The 19,742-nt window shown below is 46.5% G+C and overlaps 1 protein-coding gene across 1 annotated transcript in view; it reads right to left on the bottom strand.

Moving 5' to 3' along the window:
* ERCC4 (ERCC excision repair 4, endonuclease catalytic subunit) overlaps positions 1-19,742 on the bottom strand; it is a 59,536-nt gene that overhangs the window by 25,175 nt on the left and 14,619 nt on the right. Inside the window, exon 4 of the mRNA XM_083153321.1 lies at positions 9,065-9,260. Coding sequence (XP_083009447.1) covers positions 9,065-9,260 — 196 coding nt within the window. The remainder of the gene's footprint in view (positions 1-9,064; positions 9,261-19,742) is intronic.

Below are 19,742 nucleotides of genomic sequence, written 5' to 3'. Positions count from 1 at the left end.
TTTGATACATATACTGTATCTATAACCACACACATTCTATAAATAATAAATGAGCAGGGAATCGCAGTCCTCTCCTATAAAGAAACAGGCTAACACCCTGTAGCTTATAACATAGTCTTCTTTAAAATAGACATTTCCTAAACAATCGAATTGTTTTAAGTATTTTTGATCCGCATATTATGTATTGGAACCTGTAATACATAAAAACTGGCACAGGTTTTTTTTCTATTCAACTGAAGAAGCCTCAGAGCAAATTCTCTCAGCCCCATAGAAAGTCTGATTTTTCCTCCTCTAATGACTTCTTAATTGGAAGTTTCCAATTAGCTTAATTAGTCCAATAATTACTCACCTTCTGGCAGCACTGTTGTCAATTTACACTTTTCCAGGATGCCGAAGTCTTCAGTCCAGCATCTGCCGATGTTTGTGTGTGATCCCCCTGTCATATATGTGTGACCCCCCCCCCCCACCCCCTCGTGTGTTTGTGACCCCGTCCAATGTGTGTTGATTGTGTGTGACCCTAGTGTGCCATGCCATCACTTACCTCTATCTGTACAGCGCCGATGCAGCAGAGTCCAGGGAGCATGGAGAAGAAGCAGACATGGGAGCAGCCACAACAGGTGAGGTTTTTTTTCCCTCTTCTCCCCACAGGATTATGGGCATCGCTTATTTTAGCCCTTATGAGTGTTATCGCACCATGTGTATGCTGCATCCGTCCATTGTAAAACCAGAAGGTTGTATACTATACAAATATTTAATGAAAATAAATGCGCGTTCATAAATTACTTGTTAACGGACGAATCGGGTCCAAACTATTTTGCGAGTACCTGATACCTATGTTTTGAACTAATATATGAACACACATTTTTTTTTACAAAAAATGTATTTAATCATTTACAAAGTACTTATTTTAAAAAGCAGAGTCTTTTATACCCCTTAAACACCATCCCTGCAAACCCGGGTTTTTGCACGGAAATTCGTAAAATCCCGGGTCTACAGGGAGTGTAAAAGGTCTGACCTGGGTCGTGAGACCCAAGATTTCAACTCGGCTAGTAGATCGCCGTGTAGTGTAAAGAGGTAAACTGGGTTGATGCGACGTGGGACCCGTTCACTGCAATGGAAAAGCCGGCACTGGGAGATGCTCTTCTCTCCCAGCGGCTGCTCAGGCCCAGCTTTTGGCGACGTCAGCTGCCCAGCATTATGCCGGGTAGGAATGCTGGTCTGAAAGGGGTCAGAAGCCAGGCCACACCCGGCTTGAAGCGGAGTCTAAAATCATGGTTGCGACTCAGCTTGCTGGTGTAAAAGTGATATTATAAACACTTTCTCAGGTTAATAGTTCTCTCTATGGGGCGACAGGTTTAATGAGCGATGTTGCGAATGCAATGTACTACCATTACCACAATATGCCAACAGTACATCACTCAGAAATGAATCTGCACCTTTGGGTCTCAAAACCATAATTGAAGCTGCACAAAGAAGGGCATTTTCTAAGAGCCTATAATCACTTACATCAGGGGTCCTCGAAATATCTTGCTCTGGGACCCCATCAGACAATATAAATAATTACGGGACCCCAGCAAATAACTGTAGAAGATCATCACATGTGTAATCATAGCACATACATAGCAGCATTGTGGAGGCACAAATGATGGGAGGAGTCTAACATAACAGACAATTCAACTGATTTTTCAGACTCCTTGAATCACTGCCTGAGATTAGAAAAGCGGTCAGCAACATGGAGTCAGGACCCCATGCTAAGAAGGCCGGGACCCACTTTGGGGTCAGGACCCTCAGTTTTAGAACCACTGACTTAGATAGCACGTCACTATCGCCTAGTGATTAATAATTCAGCATGCTTGCTAAAAAGGGATTTTTGTAAGAACTTACCGTTCGAATCCCTTTCTCTGATATGGTCCTGGTGACACAGCTCAACACTGGGATGTAGGAGGGTCCGAAGGAGCCAGGCACCTATCCTAAAGCTTTAGAGGGTAGGCTCCTCCCCTACTGCATCCCTGGACTCTTCAGTTCAATCTTTCAAAGCCACTGGAATACATTAACTCAGTACAAACGCCTGCACATATTATATGCACATTTTATAACAGAAACTGTTAACTTTTAACCATTTTAACATGAACATCATGAACTTCTGGCATACTTACTGAGCGTAAGGGAGGGATCGCTGTGTCACCAGGACCATATCAGAGAAAGGGATTCGAACGGTAAGTTCTTACAAAAATCCCTTTTTCTCTTTCAATGGTCCTGGTGACACAGCTCAACACTGGGACGTTCCAGAGCCGGTCCTTTGGGAGGGTACGCTCAGGTCTGCAGCTCTCAGCACTGCTCGCCCGAATGATGCGTCCTCCGACGCGAACTCATGGAATCTATAGAATTTGGCAAATGTGTGAACAGATGACCAAGTGGCAGCTCTGCAAACCTGCTCAGCTGTGGCCCCATGTCGGACCGCCCAAGAGGTGGCAACTGACCTGGTGGTATGCGCATTTATTCTGGCCGGTACAGGCCTACCCACTTTGGTGTATGCAAAGGCTATCACAGAACGCAACCACCTAGCAATGGTCTGCTTAGATGCAGGCCAACCAATTTTATGTACGTCATACAGTACCAATAAAGTGTCAGTTTTCCTAACACTCTTCACTCTGTCCACATATATGCGTAAGGCACGCACAACATCCAAAGTCTTCAACTTGTCCCTTTTCTTGGAACCCTCTGGGGGTTGAAACACAGGTAGAACTATCTCCTGATTTAAATGGAAGGCAGAGACTACCTTCGGTAAAAATTGCGGCACTGTTCTCAGAACAGCCCTGTCATCGTGAAAAATTAAGAAGGGAGACTTGCATGACAAAGCTCCCAGCTCTGACACCCTTTTAGCAGATGCTACTGCTAACAAAAACACTAGCTTCCACGTGAGAAACTTAAAGTCAGCCGACCTTAAAGGCTCAAAAGGTGCCTTCTGAAGGCAATCCAAAACCAGTGACAGATCCCAAGGTGCTACTGGTTGCTTGTAAGGGGGTTTCAGTCTGGATACCCCTTGTAAAAAGGTTTGAATCTCCGGTAAAATGGCAATTCTTTTTTGAAAATAGATGGACAAGGCCGAAATCTGCACCTTCAACGACTGAAGGCTTTGGCCCGAAGAAAATCCATCTTGTAGAAAATCTAACATTTTTGATAATTTGAAGTGAGATGTGTGAGCTTTTTGCCTCTCACACCATCTAATATAAGTCTTCCAGACTCTATAATAATTTGCCGAAGAAACAGCTTTTCTGGCTTTTATCATAGTCTGCACTACTGCATCAGAAAATCCTTTCTTTTTTAAAATGGCGGTTTCAATAACCAAGCCGTCAAAATCAATCGATCGGAATCCAGGTGATTGAATGGGCCTTGTCTTAACAGGTCTGGTCTCAGAGGTAGACGCCATGAATCCACTGATAACCTCTGAAGCCTCGAGTACCAAGACCTCCTTGGCCAATCTGGGGCCACAAGGATCACCGGAACCTTCTGGTCCTGTACCCTTTTCAACAGTCTCGCTAACATTGGAACTGGAGGGAATGCATAAAGAAGGTCTCCCTGCCAATGAGTAGTCATGGCATCCACTGCCTCTGCTAGTGGATCTCTCGTTCTGGCATAGAACCTGGGCACCTGATGGTTGAACCTGGATGCCATTAGGTCCAAATCCGGAGTTCCCCACCTTGCCGTGATCTGGTGAAACACCTGAGGATGTAGGCTCCATTCTCCTTCCTTGAGCTCCTCCCTGCTCAGGAAGTCTGCTTCTATATTCTCCACTCCTGGGATGAATATAGCCGATACGGCAGGAACATTCTGTTCCGCCCATAGGAAGATTCTGGACACCTCCCACATGGCCAATCTGCTGCGTGTACCTCCCTGATGATTCAGATACGCCACAGCTGTGGCATTGTCGGTCTGAATCCTCAAGGGGAGGTTCCTTAACCTGTCTCCCGCCAAGGAAATCACTTTCCAGACAGCTCTCAGCTCCAAGATGTTGATTGGTAACACTGATTCGTCTGCCGTCCACAGGCCCTGCAGCCTGAGATCCAGGGCTACTGCCCCCCAGCCCCTGAGACTGGCATCGGTAGTTACTACCAACCAGTCCCAGGTCTGTAATGACCGACCCCACTGAAGGGAATCTACCTCTGTCCACCATTTCAAGGAGTCCCGAGTGTCCGCGGACAGCACTATCAACTCCGTCTTCATGGTCAAAGTGTTTCCTGACCAGGCTGACAAAATGTTCCATTGGAATACTCGTGAGTGGAACCTGGCAAATTGAAGCGTTTCGAATGACGCCACCATTTTCCCCAGGAGTTTGAGGCACCTCCACACTGACAAGCTCGGAGCTCTGAGAATCTCCTGAACTAGAGTGACTAGGTCCCTGGCCTTTATCTCCGGGAGAAATACCCGATGGAGATGGGTATCCAGTATGACTCCCAAGAACTGGATCCTCTGTGATGGTACCAACTGAGATTTTTGTAAGTTTAAAATCCAGCCGTGAGTCTGCAAAAAATTGATGGCCTCTTTCAAGTGACTTTGAAGCAGGGTTGCTGACTCTGCCTTGAACAGGAGATCGTCCAAATAGGGTATTACTGTGATTCCCCTGAGCCTCAGCACTGCCGCCATCACTGACATTATCTTTGTAAATACCCTTGGCGCGGTTGCTAGCCCAAAGGGTAACGCCCGGAACTGTAAATGCAGGTCTCCTATGGCAAATCTCAACAGCGTCTGATGTTCCGGGTGAATGGGAACATGCAGATATGCGTCTTGGACATCCATGGACGCCAGAAATTCTCCCTGGTCCAGACTCAGGAGAACAGACCTCAAAGACTCCATTTTGAAATGGTCTACCCATAGGTGAACATTTAAGGACTTCAAATTTAGTATTGGTCTGAAAGACCCGTCTGGTTTGGGCACCAGGAACAGCGTGGAGTAAAATCCTTTCTTCCACTCTGCCCTGGGAACCGGAATTACCACCCCTTTTTCCAAAAGGGAATGAGCCGCTCTCATCAGAGCTGTGCGCAGGAGCGCCTGCTTTGGTATGGGTGTGGGGATGAACCTCTTCGGAGGCCGCCCTCTGAAAGGGATTTTGTAACCCTGGGTAATGATCTCTAAGACCCAGGAATCCTGGTCTAGAGAAGCCCAAGCGTCCCTGAAGTGTGTGAGACGCCCCCCCACCTTTATCCCTGCCGGGCTTATCCCCAGGCAGTCATGCGGAGGGTTTATCCTCTCCTTTAGAGGCAGGCTTCTTATGGAAAGAGCCAAACTTGGACCTTTGAGATTTGCCCCTGGAGGTCTGAAACTTTCCCCTGAACGATTGTCCCCGAAAGGACGCACCACCTCTAGGGGAGGGCCGAAAGGACGGCCTAAACGCAGCGAATCTGGATGACTGCTTTGTTGAGGAGGCCGGCAGAAAAGTACTCTTGCCGCCTGTGGCTTGTTTTATAATCTCCTCAAGCTCAGAACCAAAAAGTAACTTTCCCTTGAAAGCTAACAATTCTAGGGCCTTTTTGGACTCATTGTCCGCTTCCCAGGCCTTAAGCCAGAGCACTCTCCTGGCATTAATAGAGACTGTGGACACTCTGGTAGCCATTTTAAGAGCTTCCTCTTCTGCTTCCACCGCATATTCTGCAGCGGCCTTAATCTTTTCTGCTACCAGCAAAGCACCAGGGTCAGCCTGCAGCATGGTGCATAACTCACCAGCCCACTCTATAATGGCCTTAGAGACCCAGGCTGAAGCAATAAGGGGACGCAGGGTAAACCCCACCCCTTCAAAAATAGCTTTGAGGTTTCCCTCGAGCTTTTTATCCACAGAATCCTTAAAAGCTGCACCACCCTGTACAGGCAATACCGTAGCTTTTGATAAACGTGCCACTGAAGCATCCACAACAGGCACCTTTTCCCAGAGTTCAGAATGAGACTCCGGCATGGGGTACAGACTAAGGAATCTCTTAGGCATCTGTAGCCTCTTATCTGGGGTTTTCCAAGCCCCTTCCAATAGTTCCTGTAACCCCTCATCTGAGGGAAAAGTAACAGCCTCCTTCCGCTGTCGCTTAAAAACACCCTTAACAGGGGTCTTATCCTCAACAGACAGTTTTAACGCCTGTTTTACAGCTACAATGAGATCCTCTATACCAGCAGCAGAGGTCTCTTCAAAATCATCACCCTGGTCCCAGGGTGTGTCAGTATACTCTCCTTCCTCCTCCTCTACCACATTAGGCATAGCATAAGACCTTTTAGGGGTCCCTGCAACATCATCCATTTTGTCCAGTATTTCACTGAATCTGTTGATCCCCTTAGCAGTATCCTGCATCACCTGAATAAGCGCAGGATCTGCCTGGGTAAGAGGCAAGGAGCCAGACGACTGCTGAGATGATGGCATAGGTCTCTGTGATTCTACCAGCACATCACTCTGCCTGTCCAGAAGCTGCACCAAAGCGTTTACAGACCTGCCTAGGGCACTGGCCCACGCAGGTTCACTCTGCTCTGCCCTATGGTGTTCACTGCCCATGGGTCTCACATCAGCGCAAGTAATACATAAGCCCCCCTTGGCCATCTGCTCAGGGACAAACTTTTGTGTGCAAACATTGCACGCGCTCAGTGCACTAAGGGCTCCCTCCCCCAAACCACAGCCTGATGCTCAGACATGATGCAAGTGAAAAATATATATATCTCAATATACACAGTGCAAACAATTGTACAAGCGCTTATACAAAGTCAATGCACCCAGTCACTTAGCTGTCTGTAGGTTTCAACTGCGGGGAAGCGATGCCCAGGAAATCCAAGTCACTCTGCCAGGATCAATTAGCCAGCTCAGCTCCGCTGCAAGCGTTCTGAAAGGCGCCAAAGTCAGAGTGAAGGAAGAGACCAAAAGTCCCTGCTGCTGCGGGGTCCGTGACCTTTTGGCGCCAACCACCCCCAGCTAGCCGCTCCTTAGGTAGGATTTCCTTGTTCCAGTGTCTCCCCCTCAAATGGGGACCACTTGGAACATGCCTGTCACAGCGCTGCTGTCCTCTCAGTCAGGAGCTCAGCGTGTAAGCTCCGCATAAAATGGCCGCCGCCATCACGGAGCGCCTGTCCCCCATGATCCCCACCTAACTGTGGAGCCGGTTTCAGGATGCTCCGGAGCCCAGGCAGCCTCATAAAAGAGGCTAAAAGCGCTGCACAGGGAGGCCAGACAGCGTCTACCCTGTGCACAGAGAGCTGACAGGACGCGCTTCTGTCAGCTCCTGCTGCGCTAGCAGTGTGAGGATTCACTATGAGAATCCTCACACTGTGCCTACCTAGCTAGGGTAATAGTTAATAAAATAATAAAAAATCCCCTAACTACTCTATTTCTTCGGCTGCTCCCGCAGCCCTTTAGAATAGCACCCACTCCAGTGGGCACCTAACACGACCTGAAGAGTCCAGGGATGCAGTAGGGGAGGAGCCTACCCTCTAAAGCTTTAGGATAGGTGCCTGGCTCCTTCGGACCCTCCTACATCCCAGTGTTGAGCTGTGTCACCAGGACCATTGAAAGAGAAATCTAGTTACATCACCGGTCAGGGCCAGTGTTGCTCAGATCACTCAGCAAAATCCCCCAGTGTGTAGGTCCCGTTAGAGAGAACATCAGTATATATGCTTGCTTTACTCCATGGGTCTTCAACCTGTGGCCCTCCAGATGTAGTGAAACTACATGTTCCAACATGCATTGCCACATTTTTTCCTATGAGCATGCATAAAAAAACCCAGGGCATGCTGGGACATGTAGTTCCACAACATCTGGAGGGCCACAGGTTGAAGACCTATGCGTTTACTCCTAGACAGAACAGTAGTATACATGCCTTCTGTGTTGAAGGAAGAGCCTGGGGCAGCCCAGCATCTCAGAGTGCTGGGCATGCCCCCACATTGATGGAAACTAGGTTTTGCCACGAGACCTGCCCCTTTGCCACAAAGTCCCACCCCCTTTTATGCAGCACATGGGTGATCCCTCTTTCAGACATTGGGATGTTGGGAGGTATGCACAGACCAATTGCAAATATAAATGCAGTAAGGCAAAAAGACTGCAAGTATTCAGCCAATCATTATTACAGGTTGAGTATCCCTTATCCAAATAATGTACTGGGTACATCTGTAAATGGCACTACTGGGGACATGATATGTAACTGGCACTAAATACGTGCTTGGTATTCAAATTCAGTACCTGAGATTGTACACAAACGTTGTTTTAGGTTTTAAAAATATATATGTGTGTGTGTATTTCAGGTGCTTGGTGTGCTTATACAACATAAATGCAAGATACCTCATTCAAATATAAAAATATTCCAAAATACAGAATAATCCGTTATCCAAAATGTGTCTGGTCCTGAGCATTTTGGATAAGGGATACTCAATCTGTACTATGCATTTGCACCATTGAGCAGGAGAATATGCATCTTTGTGCAAACACGTGGAAACTTTGTACTTTTGCCACTCTGGCATATATTCAATGCCGTGGGCGAGCGGTGACTGCGAGCAGGACTTTTTGCTCGCAGTCACCGCTCACCCTGTCAGTATTCAAGTGACCCCCCCTCATTCGCAAATTCCCCCTCGCTCCGTTTTTTGAGCGAGGGGGAATTTGCGAATGTGCCTCCAAAAGCTGCGAGAGCCGAGGCTAATTACAGCGAGTTTGCTGCACTAGCCTCGGCTCTCGCAGTTTCGGGGAATCCTCGCAGTTCTGTGACTGCGAGGATTCCCCCGGAACGTTGCATAGTGCGAGCGGCCGGCGCGGGGGTTAAACTGCGAGGATCACTGGTTTTCTGTGATCCTCGCAGTTTAACCCCCTCGCCGGCCGCTTGCACCGGCATTGAATACCCACCTCTGAGAAGCAAGCTCCAACCTCTGTTCAGTCTCCCTTAGAACATGGAGTCACTAATGCAAAATGCACGGCATGAGGACAAATCATTTATACGTTTTCATGAAAATAAAAAAGGCATCCCACAGTATTTACCAAACTGTTCCAGAATGTTCAAAGCAAATCTTTCATTTGTTAAAAATAACAATTAAAAGAAAAAAATCAGCTACCCACCTTGGCCATAAATACAGTTTTCTGACAAACAGATTTCTCATGACGCGCTCTACCTGGCAGAAGCCTGTGTGGAAGGCCACTGCATTGTCTGTGAAGGCTTTAATGAAGCCCTGCTTGTTCTTCTGTCTGTACAGGCGCAGTATAAAGGCTTCCTGGCATGACTCTATGATCTTGTGCGCCTTGTACACAAGGATACCTGGATGAAATGATACATGCAGTAGTTAATATTTGGATGCAGAATACATAAAGTAAACAGATCAGAAAAAACAAACAATAAAGTTTTTCAGTAACTTTATTTTGCATTCCTTAATAACCGAAAGGAAACATTAGCCAGTGGTCCCATTTTAGAGCATATGTACAGAGGGTGTGGGTTCTGCACATTTTTTTTTTTACTAATTTCTGGGCCCTGCCCCTTTGAGAAGTATTACTCTGTGACCTTGGTGCCTGTTGACCTTGAGTGGTCGACCGAATGATGTATGCCTGTACAGTAAAGCAATTGTAATTCAGGCCATCTCCAGCAAAAGTCTATGAGGTGATTGGCCTGTATTCTATTCTACCACACAACCACCACATGCTCTTTATACCTTCTCATCTGAGTAGCCCACAACTGTCTATACACTCACCGGACACCACTTCTATGTGCCAGTGCTCCACAGACACCCAGTAATGCCCATTTAGCTATAAGAAGTAATTGAGTCAATGCTGGGTAAATGCTCTAAGAATCTAAGGGATATACTGTATGTACTGTACTATGCCTTAAAGAAAGATGAAGTGGACAGAGAAGTACCAGCTAATAATCTCCCAACTGCCATGTTATAGGCTTGGGTTTTTTTTATGATAAATTGGAACTGGTTGGTAGGTACTTTACCTCAGTCAACATTATCTTTGTCTAAGGCTAAGTACATAGACCCCTAAGTCACCTATGCTGCAGTCTGAAACGTGTGTAACTGCATCGGAACCATTCTCTTACTACCATATTCAAATGAGATGCATATGCTAAGAACCAATGCAAACAAAGCTTTCAAAAGTCCCATTACAACACTGCACAATAAAATCAAAGCAGGAATATACTGCATTTGTATCTGTACCGTCTAATTGTGCATTGTACTAAGACTACCATATTTATATTGCAATAATAATTTAAAGAGATCACAAAAATGCTAACATTATCTGAAAATCATTGTCTTTGCTGCCATCTAGTGGCAAACACAGATGTTTGATTTTCAATGGCTCAAAAAGACAAACAGGAGTGCACACATATTTATATACTCTACTAGTTGCCAACCCATCAAAATGGCTTGCAAAACACCTGAATATACTTGATGTCAGGTAGAAGCGGGTTACTAATCAAACAGTTAGAAAAGATGAACTAAGCCTCGGAGAGATATAAAGTGGAGATCGATAAACTACTGACCAGCACCAAACAAAGCCTGTAACATGGCAACCAAGCGGAAGATATTGTATGCAAGACAGGCTGAGATATTGTTCTATTGCTCATTGTATCAGGCTAGGTTTTAAGGGCAATCAGGGATGGTCCAGGGGGTGGAATTGCCCTGGTCATCACCCTGATTGCCCGTCAGCCTAAGGTGTACCCATTCTAAATTACTACAACTATTGCCTTTGACATCTATTTATTTACAGTTTCTTATATAGCGCAGCATATTACGTTGCGCTTTACAATTGGAAACAATTGTGATTAAACAAACTGGGTAGATACAAACCGACATGGAGGTAGGAGGGCCCTGCTCGCAAGCTTACAATCTATAGGGATAATAGGAGGGAAACATAAGGATAGAATTCCATAGCATGGCAGTCCCATCAGATTACTAGACAGTCCTGATCATCTATGGCCTTTATAAATTGAACTAAGCCCATGTGTGTACACACACACGCGGATTCTTTTTTTTTCGGGAGTCAATTAACCTTTTGTAGTCCACAAAATTTTTTTTGAAAGTCAAACAGCCTGGTTTAGATGTTTAAATTAGTTGTATTTCTTATTTTTGATTATTCAAAATTGGTCTGCATTGAATATTGAAAGATGTTAATGGTATTGTTAATGTCTTATTTTAAAGTGGCTCACCATTGGATCTGCTACTAGCGCTAGGGCTGTTTAGTTTGACTAGATATTGGACCTGAAAACCAGGGAACCCTGTGAAAGCACACAATGGGAGAACATACAAACTCCACACATTTAGGCATGGTGGGAATTGAACCCATAACCATTACTAAACCCCTATAGTTTACAGTGGGGAGTGCACAAGCCTCACATTATTTTGTTACATACATTTAATTACTGTATACAGAACAAGCAGTTTCTATTGAGCTTTATGGTTTCCAATTGCAGTTAAGGGTTTCCGTAAAACACCTCTCCCAACTCTGTCATTATAATACTGGATGTAAAGGCAATGGTAGAGGCAACAGTATTCTAAACTGCAATATTCACAAGCATTTACTTCTGGCATTTCTACTGTGTATGGCATAGGGAGCAGGATCCGGATGGTACGTCTACAGTTTCCATGTCGACAGGGTAAAACCATACTGTTGTCATAGACAACGGTGGACCCATCTTACTCACTGCACTGAGCCAGGTGCCATGTAGTGCAGGGTTATATTAATGCTATGGTGCAGGTTAGTTCCAGTGACTGGCAATGTGAATCCCAGACTTTCAAATCTCCCACTGCCTGGCTCAGTGCAAATGCAACAAATATGTGATATTGTCAGCCAAGCAGCAGGAGTATTGATAACAGCATTGCATGAGCTGCAGGGCTAGTTAGTTAGTAGAAGTGCATGTAAGTAAGCGAGTGGCCCGTATAGGCACTTGTAATGTGTACAACAAAGCAGAGATCTCCTGCTGCTATTCACTGAAATGAGCCAGGAGGCAGACAGCAGGATATATGAAAGCAGCTTGTGCACTGCTGATGGATTTAGCTCATCGGCAGAACCGACAGAGTGCTGAATGTATCCTTATTGCATCTATTACTTGTAAAGTTTCAATATATTACAAAGGTTGATACATTGAGAGGATCAAAACAAATGACATGATACAGGAGTAAGCATGGCCCTGTCTAAAGTTTGCAGTACACTTGATACAAAACATATCTAGTAAGCTGTCATAAGCAAGACCCTCACTATGATACGCCTCATGTCTGCAGAATCTAAAGGGCCCCTTAAGGCCGCCATACACTATGCGATTTGGCCCCGATGTCACCTGATCCAGATGGATCGGGCAGTGAAATTGGACCAAATCGCAGGTTTTGACACTCGGTCCGACCCGAGTCGGGATGTCGGACCGGCTGCACATAAGATAAATCTTATGTGCAGCCGTGGGGACTCTGAGGACGTCGGCGAGGGAGGGGGGCGGGAGATGCCGGCGAGGGAGGGGGGCGGCAGGGGGAGCCGGAGCAGGGAGCTGTCATGCTCCGTCCGGGTGTGGGGGGGGAACACGCCGCTAGTAGTGCGGACGCTGCGGGGGACACAGGCGGCAGTGACATAGAGCCGGGCGGGGGGAACCGGGAGCTGTCAGCACTGGAAAAAAAAAAAGCCCATACAATGAATGGGCAGCCTGTGATTGGCTGAGCGCTCTATCAGCCTGTCAGCAATTGGCTGAGAGAGCGCTCAGCCAATCACAGGCTGCCCATTCATTGTATGGGCTTTTTTTTTTCAGTACTGACAGCTCCCGGCTCCCCCCGCCCGGCTCTATGTTACTGCCGCCTGTGTCCCCCGCAGCGTCCGCACTACTAGCAGCGTGCGTCCGTCCCCCCAGCCGCCTTGCAGCATCCCCCGCCCGCCACCTCGATGTCCCCGGCCCCCCTGCTCACTCCACATTGCAGCTCCCCGGGAGTTGCAAATGATACATCGCATGCGATGTATCATTTGCAAAACTTGGCACATCAAGTGCCAACTCGTGTGTACCCCTCCCGGGGAGCTGCAGGGGGAAATCAGGTCCGACTTGTCCTTAGGACAAGTCGGACTAATGTATGGGGGCCTTTAACGTGCCCATACACGCTACAATAATTGTATACAATATTGTATACAATATCACATCTCATCGCATATCGGTTTTGCGATGAGATCAGATGAGATGAGATCTAGTACAAAAAGTATGTGCTGCACATCTCATCTGATCTCATCGCAAAACCGATATGCGATGAGATGCGATATTGTATACAATATTGTATACAATAATTGTAACGTGTATGGGCACCTTTACACTTGGGAGATTGTGTGAGATTTGACCCAATTCAGGTGGATTGAGTCAATTTATCTGACAAGATCTGATGTGCCTGATGTGTAGGACTTAATGCTCAATCCTGTGCCATTGGGTATAACCAAGAGATTGAAAGAGATTGATCCTCCAGCACATAGGATAAATCTCGAGTCAATCAGGTCCAATTTGTTGATCAATAAGTTGAACAAGTGTAGGGGCACTTCCCCACGAGTGTCCACGCATATGTAAGTGACTTAAGAGTCACTTTGATATGCGTCCACCTTCATTCGATAGTCACCAACCATCTATGGTCAGCTACTTGGCATTCACTGGGCGGGGCTTGGCCGACTCGCAAGGCTGAATCAACCAGAATAACCCCCAAAGTCACATGCTTTTATTTTTTGCTTTGCTCCCAACTCGTCCCAAAGGCCAAACATTTTCACCAAAGTTTTTTTTAAAGGGGCAATCATTTACAAAGCAAACCCATGCCTTGTAAATGTGTGCCCCTGTAAGATAAAATTTACATGTGGCCCTATATCTTTTATGCTGCAATGTTAATTTCCAGACTATTATGTTGTCATTTTCCACATACAATGAATACTTGCAGAATCAGGTTTTGTTCTACTTGCCAGAATACCTATACAACTCTTTACCTCATGTCTTGTTGTCGCGCTTAGTCTGTACTATTTTTGTTACGTTGACTATCCGGATGCTACAGAATATGATGCACCCTACACATAAAAAAGTATGATGAAATTGCAATTGCAGCTTTTGGCGGGAGACACAGGCATAGATAGTCATCACAGGTCATCACCAGGCAGCCCATATCCATAACTAATTCCTAGCTCTGGGCCCCTGGTAACCACAGACACAGCGCTACTTATTTCTTGGCTCTATGCTAGTTCCTGTCAGTCCTCAGCTAATAATTATAGGTACAGCCAGCACCAATTTCTGGCAAAGACCATAACCACAATACAGCTGTGCGGTCTAGCTATGAGCCAGTGGCAACCACAGATGCAGCATCATTTTGTTCTTGGCTCTGTGCTATTTCCGGTCATCGGCCAGCTAATAAAAACATAGAATTTGACGGCAGATAAACAAACTATCTAGTCTGCCACTTTTTTATCCTATATGTGTAATCTCAATCCTTGTTGATGCTTAGTTATTTGCAAGGATATCCATATCCCTATCCAAAGCGTGTTTAAATTGCTGTACTGTCTCCAACACCTCTGACGGGAGGCTATTCCACGTATCCACTACTATTTCAGGAAAATCATTTAAGGGTATGTCCTTAAATTCTAATACTTCTTTTTTTTTTTAAGAATGTTTCCCTCGTGGACCTTGTTATTACCCTTGGTATATCTGAAAGTTTCTATTATGACCCCCCCTTTCCCTTCTCTGCTCCAAACTATACATATTAAGATCTTTTAGTCTTTCTGGGTAAGTTTTGTGGTGTAGGTCATGACCATGTTAGTAGTAATTACAGGTACAGTCATCACCAATTCCTGGCCAAGATCATAACCACAAAACTAATCTGAAGATCTGGGCCGCTGGCATCCATAGACACAGCACTACTTAGTTCTTGGCACTGTGCGAGTTTCTGTCATTGGTCAGCTGGTAATTACAGTTACAGAACCAATTATTTGCCAAGACTATAACCACAGAATGAATCCCTACATCTGGGCACACATGCTTACAGTAGTCATTGGCTCTGTGCTAGGTCCTGTCATCAATCAGCTGATCTGGCCAAGATCATGGATACAGAACTAATTCCTGGTCTGAACTACTGGTGACCACAAATACAGGACAAGTTCCAGGCCTTAAACAGTTGGCAATTACTGGCACTGTGCCATTTCCTGGCTCCAGTTAGTTGATAATTATAGACAACGAGAGTCATTTTTTACAAGCACAATCTTTCTTATGTTTCCCTGGCATTGGTATAATCACATGTAAGGCACTCTATATATAGGAGTTTTAGACTAGGCACAGAGTGTATGTGGGCAAATAATAGGGCCCATATAACAACTAATGATGAAATTCACTGTGAGTTATAAATCTCATTGGGCATGATAAATAGTGCTCCAACTAGGGTGGCCAATCCCGGGATCGTGATCCGCGGGATCCCGGGATTTGGCCCCCAAAACACCGGGATTTCAATCCCGGGATTGGAGTTTCCAATCCCGGGATTTCGGGATTAGACTGCGCATGCGCAGTCTAATGCCGGGCAGCGTCTGAGCGGGTGCTCAGCAGCTGCCCGGCTTCTCCCGTCCCGGGCAGTGCGGCTCTGCGCAGCGTGACGACGTCAGAGGTCACGCTGCTCAGGCCGCATAGGCTGTCTGCCTCCATCCTGTCCCCGGATCAGCCCGCCCAGCCGTCCTGTCCCCGGACCAGCCCGCCCAGCAGCGGACCTGCCGGCACACCGGGCCACCAGCGGACCAGCCCGGGCTGTCCCCGGATCAGCTCGCCCAGCCGTCCTGTCCCCGGACCAGCCCGCCCGACCAGCAGCGGACCTGCCGGCACACCGGGCCACCAGCGGACCAGCCCGGGCTCCATCACCCCATCTCGCCCACCCACCCGGCCGCACCACGCATCTGTAAGTAAATATGCGGGGCGGCCAAGGTGGGTTTTTAATAGTAGGGAAGCCAATCCCGGGATTGGGCATTTTTCAATCCCGAATTCCGGGATTGAAAAAATGCCCCGGGATTGGCTTCCCTAGCTCCAACCAATCAGCCAGGACTGTCTTTTTTTTTTATTTAAACACATCTTGCGCTGATTGACTGGAGAACCAATTATCCTATGCAACAAGTTTTATCATTTACAATAAATCACCCATTGATGAATGAGCCCAAATGTGTGCATGGTGGGTTTTCACATGGAAAATAAAATAAGGAGTGTGACATTATAAAGCGCCTAACTCTGACGCACACCTGGCAGAAGCTAGGTCAAGGAGTAACACCACCTTCCAAGACAAGTATTTGAGCTCCACCGATTCCAACGGCTCAAAGACAGATGAATGCAGAAAGGAAAGAACAAGATCCAAATCCCATGGAGCCATGGGTGGAACAAACGGAAGATGCAGCCACCCCCTGGAAAAACATCTGAACTTCTGGCATAATAGCTATATTCTTGTTAAAGAAACTTGACAATGCGAAACCTGTATCTTCAAAAGAAATAAGCTGCATGCCCACCTGAAGGAACAGCAGATGACGAGACGCCTTGAACCTCAGAGGGGCCACCCTAATACTTTCACCCCAGGAGATGCAAGCCTTCCAGATGCGGTGACAGTGTTTTGAGGTAACCTCCTTTGGGGCATTAGGCATGGTCGGAATGACAGCTAGGGGAATCCCCCTACGTCACAAGAGGGCCTTCTAATTAAACATACCGTTACACATAGACGCTTTAAATCTAGAGAGACGAAAGGGCCTTGCTTCAGAAGATCCTCCCACAGAAGAAGAGGCCACATCTGTTCGAGAAGCCGCTGTAGGCCCGAATACCAAGACCGACGGGGCCAATCCGCAGCCACCAACTGAACCTTGACACATTCTCTCTTTATGCGCTGCACAAGGCAATGAATCTGAGCAAAAAGGAGGGAACAGGTAGACAAACTGGTAATTCCAAGAAATCAGCAGGGTGTCAATCACCACCACTGCCAGGTCTCTTGTCTGTGAACAATATTCTGGTAACTGATGATTCTGGCGAGTTGCCATCAGATCCACATGTGGAAGGCCCCACTGTTGCGAGACCTTCGCATGTAGGGCTCATTCTCCTGGATCTATGTCTTTCTGACTTACATAGTCGGAATTCCAATTGTCGACCCCCAGAATGAATATTCTCAAGAGGGCGCTGGCATGTTCCTCCACCCAAATCAGGATCCGAGTGACTTCCTGCTTGGCTGTATGACTCCTGTTGATTTATATATGCCACTGCAGTGGCAGTGTCCAATTAAACTGACAGCGCGACACTCTAGTAGAGGATGTGCCAGTTGCAGAGCCTAGAACACGGTCCAAAGTTCCAGGATGTTTATAGACTGTCTTGCCTCGTTTTGAGTCCAAGGACCCTGGAACAGAGATCCACAAGTCATCGCTCCTCAGCCACAAAGGCTTGCGGTGGTATTGAGCAGGTGCGATAATAAGAGCCATCAAAGGAGAGGTAGTCTTGTCTTCAAGGATACTCTGTGGTGAAGAAAAAGGTGGGACCTGGTAATGAAGATCTCTCAGAACAAATCTAAAATGAGGAGGCCATATGGGAATTGAATGTCCAAAAGTCGTCCTGCTCCAAACCTACAATCATGGAGCAGAGATTCCATTTGGAATTTGAGCTCTCTCAAAATATGGGTTGAGATCCTTCAAATTGAGAATTGGTGGAACAGAAATGTCACGTTTTGGTACCATGAAAAGGCTGGAGTAATACCCCTGTTTCCTCTGACTTCTGGGTACCGGGATCAATACTCCTGCCAGAATCAGTTTTGTTACAGCTGCCTGCAGAATAATACGCTTGGCATCTGAAACTGGAAAATCCGTAGCCAAAAACCTGGAGGTGGAGGAAAATAAAAATCCAGCTTGTACCCGTAAACGATTAAATCTGGTACCCATGCATCCTGTCAGGATTGTGTCCAAATAGCTTGAAACACCTGCAGAATGAATCCCACCCTGGGATTCTCCAGGGGAGAGAACCCCAAACTGGGCTTTGGTGAGGACATTGGGTTGGTTGTGAAGCTGTTGCCTTGGATCCTGCATCGGAATCCACAAGGTGTTGAACGACCTCTACCATGGCCCCAGTACTGAAAGGACGGACCTGAAAAGGGAGCGTCTAGGGGCTGGAGCAGAAGAAGGAAGAAAAGCTGACTTACCCCCAGTTGCTTGGGATATCCACTTATCCAATTTCTCTCCAAAAAGTACTGTTCCGGAAAACGGTAACACCTCTACAGCCTTCTTGGATACCGCATTTGCCTGCCATCATCTAAACCAAAGACCCATGCAGGCAGAAATGTCTAATGCTGAGGTTCTGGAAGACCCAGTACAGACATCTTTAGAAGTCTCCCCTAAGTATGCTGATGACTCTTTTGTTCAAAAAAAGTGAACAATCCTCCACACCAGCACTAATAATAGGAAAAAGGATATTTTACTTTCCTTTAGATACTTCACATGCACTTTCCTGTTCTTTCAAGGAACAATGTCCTTTTAAAACATGATAAAATGCATACAATCTAAAAATACAGATACAATCTCCTAGTTTCTAAAAGCAATCTGCAGAAAGCCAAGGAAGGGTGATTAATAGATGGTATGAACTGTCATATGCGAAACAGTTCAAACAGGCATGGAAATGCAGATATGGATTCCGGGTCATATGTAGCATTCACCTCTGTAGGTAAAGTCCCTCCTGGGCCATCTGTGCACATCTCTCACGTTTCGGATCCGGACTGGATCCTTTTTCAAGGTGTATAATCCACCTTGAAGAAGGAGAAGGGGGGCTCCTCCACTGGAGCATCGAAGGCAGAGGCCTCTTTTTAGATAAAAGTGGACCCCTAATGATGTAGAGGGTGTTACTACCTTTGATAAACCGGCTACTGATCTAACTGGAGTCAGTGCAAAATTCCCTCTCTTTGGGCCTTTGGTAAGCTGCTGACCGCACGAGTGGATTTCTCATGTATACACCTCCTCCATCTCTGGGAACCTCCCCCATCATTCGATGGTCGCATACCATCGAATGCAGGACCGAGCGGTCAGGCAGCTCCCACTAGCTCAGACCACTCGGGCATTTCTCCGTGCAAAAGCAGGGATCTGGGGGGGGGGGGGGGGGGGAGCTAACATCCGGCAATGTCATATGTCCGCCCCCTACACGTGCGTCACGGCCGCATTACCATACGTATGCCCAGCGTTTTCATGGGAACGCCCATGATGAAACGCGGGGCGTATGCATATGTTAATGAGGCCAAACAGCCCTTCACGCCCCTCTCCTCCCCCTGTTCGTAGTATAAACAATTCATGCGGAATTTGGACGTATGTCCCTTTTGCACATGCGCAGATATGCCTCTGCACATGCGCAAACACAAAACATCGGCAGAACGAACGTACGCGGACATATCCGCACCAACCAGAATAAGGGCCTTTATGAGAGGCTTCCAGTTTTAGAGACAGGTTGAATATAACCCATGTGAGCTGGGATTCCCAAACAGGAGTATCCTGACTAGGGGTCTGCTGATCAGAATCACATGTTGCACACAATAAAGAACTTGTGGACTGATCGGTCATAAACTTGTCCAAACATTATGTACAAGCTATAGCATTTTGAGCTGCTTTTGAACCCTTTCCAGCCATAGTTATTGTTAATAAGGACAAGAGAGACAAACAAACAGTGAGAGAGTAGAACAGTGAAAGAATAAAGGTGCCCATACACGGTACAATTATTGTATACAATATTGCATCGTATCTCATCGCATAGGTTTTGCAATGCAATGAGATGAGATCTAGT

Source organism: Crinia signifera, chromosome 7, assembly GCF_055691185.1.
Source record: "Crinia signifera chromosome 7, ASM5569118v1, whole genome shotgun sequence".
Taxonomy (NCBI): Eukaryota; Metazoa; Chordata; class Amphibia; order Anura; family Myobatrachidae; genus Crinia; species Crinia signifera.
The sequence above is the reverse complement of the archived record's forward strand: the minus strand, read 5'-3'. Positions and strand labels throughout refer to the sequence as shown.